General features: G+C 42.7%; 1 protein-coding gene across 1 annotated transcript in view; it reads left to right on the top strand.

Moving 5' to 3' along the window:
• The window catches only part of SMPDL3A (sphingomyelin phosphodiesterase acid like 3A), a 30,563-nt gene extending 21,955 nt beyond the window's left edge, over window positions 1-8,608 (top strand). The window contains exons 7-8 of the mRNA XM_075924071.1: window positions 4,391-4,515; window positions 5,452-8,608. Coding sequence (XP_075780186.1) covers window positions 4,391-4,515; window positions 5,452-5,751 — 425 coding nt within the window. The 3' untranslated portion in view covers window positions 5,752-8,608. The remainder of the gene's footprint in view (window positions 1-4,390; window positions 4,516-5,451) is intronic.
• The last annotated feature ends 4,858 nt before the right edge of the window (window positions 8,609-13,466 follow it).

The raw sequence follows: 13,466 nt of genomic DNA on the forward strand, positions 1-13,466 counted from the left end.
ACCTGGGTGGTCGACAAATACCTTTGATGTCGACACCCGCGCGTCCAGACTATCGCGCTGAGCCAACAAACAGCTGATCAGCTGTTTGTCGGCTCAGCGCGGCAGCCATGTAAATTTAAATGAAGCGGCGATTATTTAAATCGACGCTTCATTTTCCTATGTCTGGTAGCCTAATCTACATGCCTCTGGCGACAGAGGCATGTAGTCTAGACGTACCCTATGACTTGGCTCTTTTGAGACTGTTTTCATTGCAGGCATTTTCTTACTGACAAAGCTTTGCTGTTTTCAAACTCAATTGGAATTTGCAGCCAAAATCCATGTATTGAGATACAGAGTCAATTGCATCTCTTTCAGATGAGTCTGCTGCTTTCTAGAACTGCTCTTCAGCTTTCAGAGCTTCTACTCACCGGTGGCATTCAGCCTTCAGACATCTGCTCTGTTACGTCAGCTGCATAAAATAATATCTAACTTTCTTCTTAGAGATCATCTAAATACATGTACCTGTGTTTTCATCTGTCTTCAAAAGCCATCCCTTTGACTTTTTCTTAAGAGCAGGGTAGACCTAAGAGGTGCCAGCAAGGGTTTCTCTAAGGGTATATGTACACAACAAAGTTATTTCGAAATAACAGCCGTTATTTTGAAAAAACTTTCCTAGCATCTACACAGCCAGACCTCTATTTCAAAATTAATTTGAAATAGCGGAGCGCTTATTTTGAATTTGGTAAACCTCATTCTATGAGGAATAACACCAAATTTGAAATAAGTGCTGTGTAGATGCTTATTTCAAAATAGGGGGCCTCCAGCCCTTCCCAGGGTGCCCTAGTGGCCACTCTGGGCACACCCAGGAAAACTTCCTCTCCTCTCCTCTCCCCCAACCCTAGAGTCCTTAAAGAGGTAGACTCTGGCCACAGTGCCTATGCCAGCTCCAGGCCTGCCAGCACAAAGCCAGCAGTCGCTGCCCCTGACCCAGTGGCCCCACCATGAGCCATGCAGCCAGTGCCAGCCAGCCCTCCACTGTTCCCCGAGTCCAGTCCCCCAGATCCCAGGAGCCTGCCAGGGGCCAGAGAAGGCGGGTGCCTTTCTGATCCAGTGCTGAGATCATGGTCCTGATTGAGGTTTGGAGGGATGCCTCCAATGTCCATGATCGCTGCACTAGACGGAGGAACGCAGCCGTCTACAGATGGATGACTGATAGCCTGGCCACCAAAGGCCACGTGCGCACCAAGGAGCAGGTGCGCATGAAAATTAAGGAACTGTGGCAGGCCTATGCCAGGGCCACATGGGGCAGCTCCCAAACAGGGGAAGACACCTGCCTCTATTTTGACACCCTGGACCTCATCCTGGGGGTGGGACGGTCCGTGCCATCCCGGGGGTCATCGATCCTGGAGCGGAGGGCCCTGACCAGGGCATGGAGGAGGAGCACCAGGAGCTGCAGGAGCTCAGAGGGAGCATGCCACGCAGCCAGGACCCTTGAGCCGTCCCAGCAGACCTGTCACCGGTGTTATCCGGGGAGACAACAACATGTGAGTGCCCTCACTGTCCCCTTTTTGGAGGGTGGGGAGGGAGATCACGGACCGCGCACATGGGCCTTGCTTACCATGGATCATGCAGCAACCTGTGCACGTGTGAGCATGTGCCGTGCCACTCCTCAGCACGTGGCCCCACCTGGCTGCCACACAGGCCTTGGCCTATTAGCCACATGCGTGTGTGAAGAGACATGACATGCTCCTGACCCTGGGCTGGGACACAGCAGATCACCCTCCCTCCACAAGGCCATTCTGCACAGAGGCAAGGAACCTCTCCCCCCCACCTCACCCACACTATACACAGCACAGGGGCATGGGTGCAGTCTCGGTGAAGTTCCCACTCCCGGGGATAGCAGGACATTCCGAACATGGCCTGTGTGCAAGCACATCAGCTCTGATGGTGCAGGGAATGGTCATCCTCACCTTGCAGAGGGGGACTTGGCTTCACCCACTGTGTCCTCAGGGATAATTGACCACTTCTCTTGTTTCTCCACAGCTGCACCACCCCACCTGGGACATGCTTCCACACCTGAGGGCTCCGCAGGACCACCTGTGCCGTGGAGGGGTACCAACAGCAGCAGCTGGGGGCCCTGCGAGCCCTGCACTGCACCCTCCAGAACTGGGTGCAAGAAGATCTGGAGCTCCGGCGGGAGCAGCTTGCCCAGGGCCGTGCCATCTGCCAGCATCTGCAGACCCTGATGCACAGCGTGTTGCCTCCTGCCGCTCCAGCACCTGCTGCCTCCCCAGCTACCGCTCCTCCTCCCACTCCTTCTCTCCCTCCGCACCTTCCATCCCCGCCCCATCCCTCCGGGGACACCAAGGCCCCCGCATCCGCAATGCTGGGAGACAGTTGGCCCGGCAAGACTCCCACCCCTAAGTTTCCCCTCCCCCTTCTTCCCATTGCTTTCCCCTTCCAGTTCCCTCCTCGCAGGTTTCCCCTTCCTCTGTCCTCCCTTCTCCCACCTCCTTTCCCCAGTCTCACCAGAGTTTCATTCCCCCGCCTTCCCCAGTTTTGTTCAATAAAGACAGTTCCTGTTTATGAAAAAATGTATTTTATTTGACATCAGGAAGGGGGGTTAGGGAGGAGTAAGTGGAAGGACGTGAGGGAGGAATGAGGCACAAGCCCCAAGTGGGGCAGACCAGGGAGACTGTTAGTGCTCCTCAGGGTGGAAGCTCTCCCGCAGGGCCTCCTGGATACTGACAGCCCCCCAATGGACCTCCCGGATGGCAGCCTTCAGAAAGTGCAGCCAGGTTCGCAGCAGTGCGTCCAAGAGAAGCACTAGCATGCCCAGGGGCAGCTCCTGCTCCATGTTGCAGACTGCTGTGGTGTCCGAGTGAGGGCAAGCAGAGCATGCAGACACAAAATGCTTTGATGTACCTCAACGAGGTAGGCAAGCAAGCAGGGAAACCTGAGAACCGGCTGTCCTGGGAGGGGTGGGGGGGGCGGAGTTTCCCTTTAAGCACAAGCCTCAGATTGTGTGGCTGCTGCCTGAGGCTAAGACACTCCTCACCTGATGCCCTGCTGGACCTGGTTCTGGCTGGCCTTAAATGCAATTCAGCGTCCACTTAGTGTGGACACGCTATTTCGAAATAGCAAAACATTATTTCAAAATGTGTGTGTAGACGCCATACTTCAAAATAATTTATTTCGAATTAGCTATTTCAAAATAACACTGTAGTGTAGACATACCCTAATAGTCTAGTCAGGTGAGCTTCAGCATAAATTGTTGTCGGCTCCTGGCACGTCTGATAATACCAAAAACATAAAGGAATTTGCATGTAAGATGTAACTTGAAAATAGTGCGGATCTATTTCCTTTAGTGAGGTGTGTCACAGCTTAGGGCACCAGAACCTGATTTCCCTCTCCATAGTCCAGCTAGGGCACCCACTCTCAGGCTTCTGGCTTCCTAGCCATCGGCTCTCTTGGGTGGCGACCTGCAGAGTCTTTCTCTGTCCCTCCTGACCAGGGTATTGTCAGGCCGCACAGCTCCCTGTCTACACCAAGTGTCCCTGCAGCTCAAACTGCATGATTATGAGTAGGCCTGCTTTTCCTTCTCCTCAGACGTGCTTATTCTTAACGTAAAAATATTACAAATAAAATAATAAAAGGAAGGATTGGGGCCTCCCTGGGACACTTTAAACTCAGGGGCTATGTCTACACTGCAGGCTTCTTGCACAAGAACTGAACTTTTGCACAAAAAGTTCTTGTGCAAGAGCACATCTACATTGCCATGTACATTTGTACAAGTTTTTGGAGCCTGCAGTGTAGACATAGCCAGGGTGTTTATCCAGAAGTCCTTACTTTGTCTGTTGCTTCTCTAAAGAATCTAGTCTGGATCAGAATATGTGAATCTCTCCTGGTGGTAGCTCTCTGAAGTTATTATAGCCTAAAAATATGTATCCAATAAAAGAAAAATGACCTCACCCACTTTGTCTGCCTTCAATAAGGTTACAGAGAGGTAGCCGTGTTAGTCTGGTCTCTCTGTGCTATACATGACTGCTATTTTTGTTTCAATACGGTTGTTTCAGAAAATGGCCATATCTGTCATCAGGCTAACAGAAATGCACTGGATACACGGAGTATGGCTACATCCTGGAATTTTATGCAAATACAGGTATTCTAGTGCAGGTGTCCAATGTAGATGTGCTGCATTAATGTAAGATGGTGTTCAGATGGGGGAGACTTATCTAGCTTTGAAGCAATGCAGCACCCCTATGCTGAGCAGTTTTACTGGTGCAGTTATCCCAGTGCAAAAATCACTAAAATACTCTTGGGTCTTGTCTTGTTTGTTCTCTATGTAAACAATGCATTTCTAAAAGCATTTATCCTAAGGAAAATGATTATTTCACAATTTGTTTTTCAGAAAACCCAATAAATTCCTTGTTTGTGGCACCTGCTGTGACTCCAGTGAAAAGTGTGTTTCAGAAGGAGTCCAACAATCCTGGAATCAGATTATATCAGTATGATCCTTTTCATTATAACTTGTTGGTATGTAACAATTAAAAGTATTGTGTTAGTGTTCAGTCTTAAAATAGCTACAGTTCAGGCCTTTTTCATACTGCATGTCTAGCTGCCAGGTTGGTGCTAGGTTCTGTCTTCTTAATGGTAGAAGGCGGAAGGGAAAAAACTTCAAATAGGAACTATGCAGCCTCTGATGAGCCTGAAAGATCCACTTCCCACTTTTATTTCTGCCGCCTAAACCCTCGAAAACAGAATAAAAGTCAGAAAAAAAACTTTTGTTCAGCAGTGGGAAAGTCAGGTAAAATCCTGGCCCGTCTAGATAGGTTTCTTTTTAGCCATGTGTGAGTTTTGGTGACAGAAAACTTTGATGCTCTTAGTCTGGCACTGTATAAAACACCAGAAGAGAATTTCCTGAAGGTTCAGGGGTGAAAACTTGACCTCACTGGAGTCAATGGCAAAACTTATGTGCTTATCTGCTACCCATTTCTTACGTGATCCTCACTCCTACAGATGATCATTTCCTGAGGTTCTTCCCATGGCCTCCATGGGCCATGTATCTGTATGCCCAACAAATGGTGCACGTGAAAAAATGAGTTCAGCCTTTAGTATGTTTTTCCCTCTATATGGAACCTAGTTCTGTTTTAGATGTTAATTTGGCCAGCTCACCAGAGATGTGCATAAGGGACTCGGGTTTCCTTTCTTTGAAGTAAAGACCCTCCAATAGTGTAGCTGAGTTTAAAGTGTACCCCTTTTGTCTCTCTTCTCTTTTTCTCCCCCACCATCATTGCCATACAAGTGTCAGCTTATGATGTGAGCCCAACTCTTGTGGTGGGGCATGACCTCTTACTCAGTTGTGAATAATAAGCAGTGACAGCTTCCTAATCAATATTAAAAACTTAATGAAGCAAGCTAAAAAGCAATACAACTGTGTGCTCTCTCTCTCTCTCTTTTTTGGATCTGTAGGATCTTTGGCAGTTTTACTTGAACCTCACAGATGCAAACATGAAAAATGAGTCGGACTGGAAACTAGAATACATCCTGACCAAAGCATATGATATTGAAGACTTGAAGCCAGAAAATTTATATGAAATGGCAAAGCAATTCGCTATACCACATAGCAAATTGTTTCAACAATATTACAATAATTTCATTGTGAGTTACAACAAAAGCATTGTCTGTGAAGGAGATTGCAAGACTAGTCAGATATGTGCAATGCAGTATTTGGATCACTCTTCCTATACAGATTGTATCCAGCGGGGGTAGTGCAGAAATGAAGTATAATGCATTCAGTACTGAAGTTATTATGTAGCCTGTATTTTAAGAAATATGCTCCTCTGTTCTGCTGAAATGGGAGTGTCTGACAATCCTCTGTGAAATGCAGGAGGATATTAGATCCCCTAAATCTTTTATTTTGGGTAAATATATTGGCCATCATTTTCCAATTGTTTTGCTTCAATGCCTTGATTTTTTTCAGTAGTCCTGAGCACTAGTAACAGCCATTATGATGAATGTTCACTGCAGTTGTTCAATACTTATGAAAGCAAGCCATTGTTACTCAGGTGTGTAAATATGGGTTTAGGTGCCTAACTTTAGGCACCTTGGTTTGAATGAAGAGACACAATCATGTTTGAATCAATGAAAGTCACTAATTAGATATGAATACACATCCACCCATGCAAATATAGGCAAATGCACACTAATCACAAGAATTCTAAAACTTTCATAAGGTTGTAGTCTGGTCTATACCCTAGTAGAGTTTCTCATGAACAGACTTTCCTTTGGTTTGTGATTTGCACAGACCACCTGTTCTATGAGTAAGCTGCAGTTACTGTTTGCATGAAAAAGTAGTATTATACAACTATTTTAAATGTTTTTTAATGCAAATCATCATATGGAAATGAGAAGTCATTTTCTGCTCTCAATGAAACACATAGCCACAGTTTGAGAACTGTTATCCATGAATAATACATGTACTAGCTAAAGAGTTGGCTGCGATTGCAAAATTATTCCCATTATTAACCCCTTGTTTTTCATGAGGTCTTAACTTACAGATATGTTTTGCTGTTGGAAAACATCCTGGCTGCGTCTAGACTGGCAAGGTTTTCCACAAAAGCAGCTGCTCTTGCGGAAAAACTTGCCAGCTGTCTACACTGGCCGCTTGAATTTCCGCAAGAACACTGACGATCTCATGTAAGATTGTCAGTGTTCTTGCAGAAATGCTATGCTGCTCCTGTTCGGGCAAAAGCCCTCTTGCGCAAATGCTTTTGCGCAAGAGGGCTAATGTAGACAACACGGTATTGTTTTGCACAAGAAAGCCCCGATAGCCCCGATCGCGAAAATGGCGATCGGGGCTTTCTTGCACAAAACCGCATCTAGATTGGCATGGACGCTTTTCCGCAAAAAGTGCTTTTGCAGAAAAGCGTCCGTGCCAATCTAGACGCTCTTTTCCGCAAATGCTTTTAACGGAAAAAATTTTCCGTTAAAAGCATTTGTGGAAAATCATGCCAGTCTAGACGTAGCCCCTATGTTTTCTCTCAACCCCAAAGTGAAATTATTAGGGATTGTCTGAGGGGAAAATCCCTTCAGCTTTTGTTATAAAGAAGAAAATTAAACAATAATAGTGATAATAATAATATATTTTTGTAATTGTTAGCTTTTTTGGTCAAATACTGTAGGCTATGTCTAGACTACAAGCCTCTTTCGAAAGAGATCATCTAGACAGTAACCACTTTTTTTGAAAAAGAGCCGCAATTTTGAAAGAGAGCACCCTGGCAATCTGGATGCTCTCTTCCGAAAAAGCCCGGTTTGCATTCAAGAACGCCTTTTTTCGAAAGAGCTCTTTTGAAAAAATATTTTCTTCCTTGTAAAATGAGGTTTACCGCAGTCGAAAAAATCTAGTCTAGAAGCAGGTGAAGCTTTTTCGAAAAAAAGGCCACTTAAAAAAACTGTAGTCTAGACAGCCACAGACTTGTCATGTAAGGGCGAGTGAGAAATGTTAGCTTTTGCTAAGGGTACGTCTACACGTGTTCATTTTTTGAGGAGTAACATTAGTTCGAACCAAGGGGGTTGGTTCAAACTAATGTGTCCTGGCGCACACTTTCACTTTCGAAGTAGCTGTTGAGCGGAGTAATGCGCCGGCAAGATCATGCTAATGAAGCGCGGGATATTTAAATCTCCGCTTCATTAGCAATTTTGGTCGCCTACATTTGCATCCAAAGTTCAAACTAGGGAGCAAGTGTAGACGTACCCTATGTTTGCATTCTGAAATAAATCTTCCAATGTTATTTATATTTGAGCATGTCATTGACTGTGCACAATTGGAAATCTCATTAAGTTTAAAATGGTGCACTTAATGATCAAGTCTGGCAACATGGATTTTGAAAGAAAGATAAAAAAAAATTAATCTTCAATTATTGTCTGTAAACAAGGCTTCCATACTTTCTCATATGCTGGCCTTTGCACACCAGAATGCAGCATTAACTGACTTCTGAAGAGTATTGCTGTGGTTTCTGTAAGTATCAACCTGCTATTTTGTCCAAACTGTGCGTGTTTGCAATTAAGATATATATTTACACTTCAAAGTGATGCAACGGCATGAATAGAAAATTAAAGTTGTGTTTTTAAAATAAGAATATACAGGAATGAAGGTCCTCTTATGAAAGCAAACTCAATCACATTACACATTTGCAATATTTTCCCATTGCTGTTAGGAGCAATCTGTCCAAAAAAACATTTATTTGATAATTTGACCATTTGCATTTCATAATTTTGAAAAAGTTTGTGCACAAACTTAATTTCTGTATTAATATAATTTCCTTTGTACTTTGAGAGTGTGTAAAATACGAAAATATAAATAGTAACATGATGTAAACATAATCTTTTATGCCAATATTTATCATAAATTATATTTCCTGAAATTTTCTATATTTAGTTAACCTAGATGTACCTTTTCCTCCTTTTAAAATGGAATAAATAATTTAGAAGCAATACCATCAAAGAGTCTGATTACATTATAATGGAAGTGAAATCACCTTATAGGCCTTACCATTAGACTGATCTGCCTGTGTCAAGATATAGGTAAATAAATAAAATAAAAATTAGCACTTGTGCGCTCTGTGAATATGTTTGAGTGTCTAAATATTTAGATGATAAGAGGTTGATGTGGATGTGAATGCTAACTTAATTGATGGTTTCCTGAATTTCTAGTGGTTTTCTTGATTGGAAATGCACTTGAGCAACCTTAACTCTCCACTGTTAAAATACGGTAAAATACGTTGTGCAAATATAAGCAAAGAGGAAATGTTAACAGATGGTGCAATGACAGTAGCAGCTAAGGTGTTAACTATGTTTTCTTCTACCTTCCATAGCCAATCCCAGTCTCTTAGGGAGTGCGCCACTTGCTATTTTTCTCTACTTTTTTGTGGCTTCTGAGTCTATATGTTAAACAGTACCCACAAGACCACAGTTCATAAACCATATACAGCAAATCAAAGCCCCTACCAGTTATTATTTTATGCCAGAACCTGAAAGAAATTAAAGCAGATACAAATTCACAGACTCAAAGCTTTATAGGAGATTTGGTATTTGAAATTAATAGAAATGTCCAGATTTTATCTGACTAGAAAAAAAGCCCCAGATTCAATTTCTTCTAATTATTGAAATATTTACTGAAATATTTGAAGTCATAGAGATTACACGGTGACCATTTTCTTTTTGCAAGGGCAAATAAAATCCTACAGGTCTGATTCTTCAGGCATTTTCCCAAAAGCTATAAAAGCTGGCTCCCCTTAGAATTGTATTAAGGTTTAGGTCAGAGTTATAGGGCCCAAGGCAATTTCTGAAATCTCTCTTAGGCCATGTTTACACTAGGAAATTATTTCAAAATAAGTAAATTTGAAATAACTCCCAAAATAACTATTTTGAAATAAGCTTATTCCTCAAGGAAAGCAGGAGTACGTTTTGTTGAATTCAGACCTGTTCTCAAGTTCATGCATTCTAATTCTGTCTTCCAAAGTGCTTGCAGTCCCTCCCTTCCTAACCTTAACCCAATATAAGCCTACTCCCCAGTCCATTATCTCATGGTGGTTGATTTTGTGTATAACGATATGCATGTGGCAAATCTGATAAGTGTGTATAAAAATTTGCTATCTATGGTCCAGAATCACTTTCCTGCTTTCCACTGGTGTGAAGAAAGTGAATAAAGAAAAGTTAATTACTCCTTCCTGTAACACGAGAACGAGGAAATTAATAGGTAGCAGGTTTAAAACAAATAAATATTTTTTCACACAAGGCATAGCCAAACAGTGGAACTCCCTGCCAAAGGATGTTGTGAAGGCCAAAACTATATCAGGGTTCCAAAAGAACTATATAAATTCCTGGAGGATAGGTCCATTAATAGTCATTAGCCAGGCTTGGTAGGAATCATGTCGCAGCCTGTTTGTCAGAAGCTGGGAATAGGTGATGGGATGGATCACCTATTCTCTTTATTCCCTCTGAGGCATCTGGCATTGGACACTGTCACAAGACAGGATAGTGGGCTAGATGGACCTTTGGTCTGATCCAGAATGGCTATTCTTATATTCCTATTAAAAATTAATAGACACAATTAAATTTTCTAATTTTTAAAAATGTTTAATGTATATTGCCAAAACTTGGAACTTTGATTTCTAATGCTTTTGTGTAAGCAAGATGGTACTTTAAGCCATACCCTGCATCATCACATAAAGCTGATGCCCAGTTATCAATCAGATGGTAGTCTTCACTAACAGCGAGTGAGAGAGAAGAGAGCAGTTTCATCCAAAGAATAGAGCAAGAGAAACACGAGTTGGAATTTTTAGAATCACCTTGAAAACTCTTTTTAAAAGCTGTATTTCTAGCAAATTGAAATATTAAATAGCTGTCTGAAGTACTGCAATGAATCACTGGAGTTTTTTCCTCTATCACATTTTCAAAGCGTGCGTGGTACAATAGTGGACAAAACTGACAACTTGATCATAACTCTGGTAAATTCTTCTTCATTAGAGCTCAGAGCAAGCTATTGCAAAACTCTCTGGAAAGAATCCAAACGCTGTATAATATGACACCCAACATGACCCAGCTAAATATATGCTAATTAATTAATTGTTATCACTGAGCACTTTATTGTCCTGTAAAGTCAGCCAGTGTGGTGATCGTGCTTGTGGGTCCTCAGCTGGTGTAAACTAGCATAGTTCTTTTGAAGTTAATGATGCTACCAATTTATCCTGGAAGTCAGGATTTTTTCCCCCCTCAAAAGCATATATGGGGCTTATAGAAGCATGAGCCCATTGGGAAGTTGATGGGACTTGTGCCCCTAATTCATTCATGGTGAGGTTCTGTGCTCTACCTTGCAGAATAAGAATACAAAACTCGCAGCCCAGAGTAGTGAGGCCCCTTTCAGGCCCTCCTTATACTTGTTTGCTCCATAAAGTCCAAAGCAGTCTGTGAAGAGTTATAAGAACATAAGAACGGCCGTACTGGGTAAGACCAAAGGTCCATCTAGCCCAGTATCCTGTCTACCGACAGTGGCCAGCACCAGGTGCCCCAGAGAGGGTGGACCGAAGACAATGATCAAGCGATTTGTCTCCTGCCATCCCTCTCCAGCCTCTGACAAACAGAGGCCAAGGACACCATTTTATCCCCTGGCTAATAGCCTGTTATGGACTTAACCTCCATGAAATTATCTAGCTTCTCTTTAAACTCTGTTATAGTCCTAGCCTTCACAGCCTCCTCTGGCAAGGAGTTCCACAGGTTGACTACACGCTGTGTGAAGAAGAACTTCCTTTTATTAGTTTTAAACCTGCTACCCATTAATTTCATTTGGTGTCCTCTAGTTCTTCTATTTAGGGAACTAATAAATAACTTTTCTTTATCGGCCCTCTCCACACCACTCATGATTTTATATACCTCTATCATATCCCCCCTCAGTCTCCTCTTTTCTAAACTGAAAAGTGGGACCTAAAACTGTATGATTGGGCAACAAAATGGCAGATGAAATTCAATGTTGATTTTCAACTAATACATATTGAAAAACATAAGCCCAACTAGACAAACAAAATAACGGGGTATAAATTAGCTGTTACCACTCTAGAAAGAAATTTTGAAATCATTGTGACTAGTTCTCTGAAAACACCCACTCAATGAAAAGCTGTCAGAAAAATTAATAATGATCAGAACTTTTAGGAAAGGGAAGAATACAAAGAGAGTAAATATAATGTTGTTATATAAATCCATGGTGCACCCATGCCTGGCATATTGTATGAAGTTCTCGTAAAAAATATATATAAAAAAACCTTATTGGAACACACAGAAAAAGACAACACAAGTGATAAAGGCTAGAGAATGGCTGCCATATAAGGAGAGTTTGAAAAGACTGGGATTGTTCAGCATGGAAAAGGGGTAACTAAAGAGGGATATGATAGATGTCTATAAAATCATGAAGGATGAGGAGAAAATGAATAAAAATGTTATTTACTCCTTCATGTAACACAAGAAGAAATTAAGAGGCAGCAGACTGAAAACAAAAGAAAGATTTTCTTCTCACAATGTAAAGTCACCCTGTGGAACTCCTTGCCAGAGAACTGATTCCCACCAAAAGAGGGGTTTTTTAAAAAGAAAACATTAATCTTACTGAAGCTCTCTAGTAAGTTTTTCCTATTATTAACAAGATATATTTCAAGGTGTTTGTTCTTAACAAAGACCTCTCTTTGTTTTAGGAAATTAATTGAAATTATATATTCAAGGCTTGATATTCAGGACAGGCTCAGAATTGTGCATGGAATAATTGTTAGTGTTTCATGAAGCATTTTTCTATAGAATTCTTTTGTATCCTTTTTTTCCTGCTAAGCTAGCAAATTGCTGCCAGGAGGCATCAAGAAACCATAGCAACTATCTAGTGACAGGCCTAAGTAGTTTTTGTTCAGCAGAGAATCCATTAATCACTTACATTTCCTCCCTGCGATTCTGGGAACTTTCTGTTTTCCATTGAAAATTGTTGCTAAATATTTGTGTGTCATATACTCTCCCCAGTACAGTCACAATGGAAAATTTGCAGTGTTACTCAGAGATAGGCCTGCTGATAGGGTTTGGGAAGAAGGGAAAATGTCCCAGAGTCTGGTGATTTAAAGGAGCCCGGGGCTTCCAGCTGCTGCAATTGAGGGCTGGCTACCCCTGGCTCTGCCCCTTCCACCCGAGGCCCCGCCTTTTCTGAGAGTGCAGAGCCAACCCCCACACACACCGGCTGCATCTAGACTGGCGGCTGCTTTTGTGGAAAAACTTGCCAGCTGTCTACACTGGCCGCTTTACTCATAGACTCATAGACTCATAGACTTTAAGGTCAGAAGGGACCATTATGATCATCTAGTCTGACCCCCTGCACAGTGCAGGCCACAGAATCTCACCCACCCCTCTTAGAATAATCCTCTCACCTATGTCTCAGATATTGAAGCCTTCAAATACTTTGAAGGCCCCAACATGCAGAGAGTCCTTCAGCTGTGATCTGTGCCCAATGCTACAGAGGAAGGCGAAAAACCTCCAGGGCCTCTGCCAATTTACCCTGGAGGAAAATTCCTTCCCGACCCCAAATATGGCGATCAGCTAAACCCTGAGCATGTGGGCAAGACTCACCAGCCAGACACCCAGAAGTTCCCTATAGCAACTCCTATCATCCCTCCATTGACCTATTTCCAACTGATAATGAATGGTCAATTAGTTACCAAGATCATGTTATTTCATCCAACCATCCCCTTATCATAGAATCATAGAACTGGAAGAGACCTCAGAAAGTCGTCAAGTCCAGCTCTCCGCTCAGGCAGGACCAATTCCATCTAAATCAACCCGGCCAGGGCTTTGTCAAGCCGAGACTTAAACACCTCTAGGGATGGAGACTCCACTACTTCCCTAGGTAACCCATTCCAATGCTTCACTACCCTCCTAGTAAAATAGTTTTTCCTAATATCCAA

The sequence above is a fragment of the Pelodiscus sinensis genome, chromosome 3 (assembly GCF_049634645.1).
Source record: "Pelodiscus sinensis isolate JC-2024 chromosome 3, ASM4963464v1, whole genome shotgun sequence".
Lineage (NCBI taxonomy): Eukaryota > Metazoa > Chordata > Testudines > Trionychidae > Pelodiscus > Pelodiscus sinensis.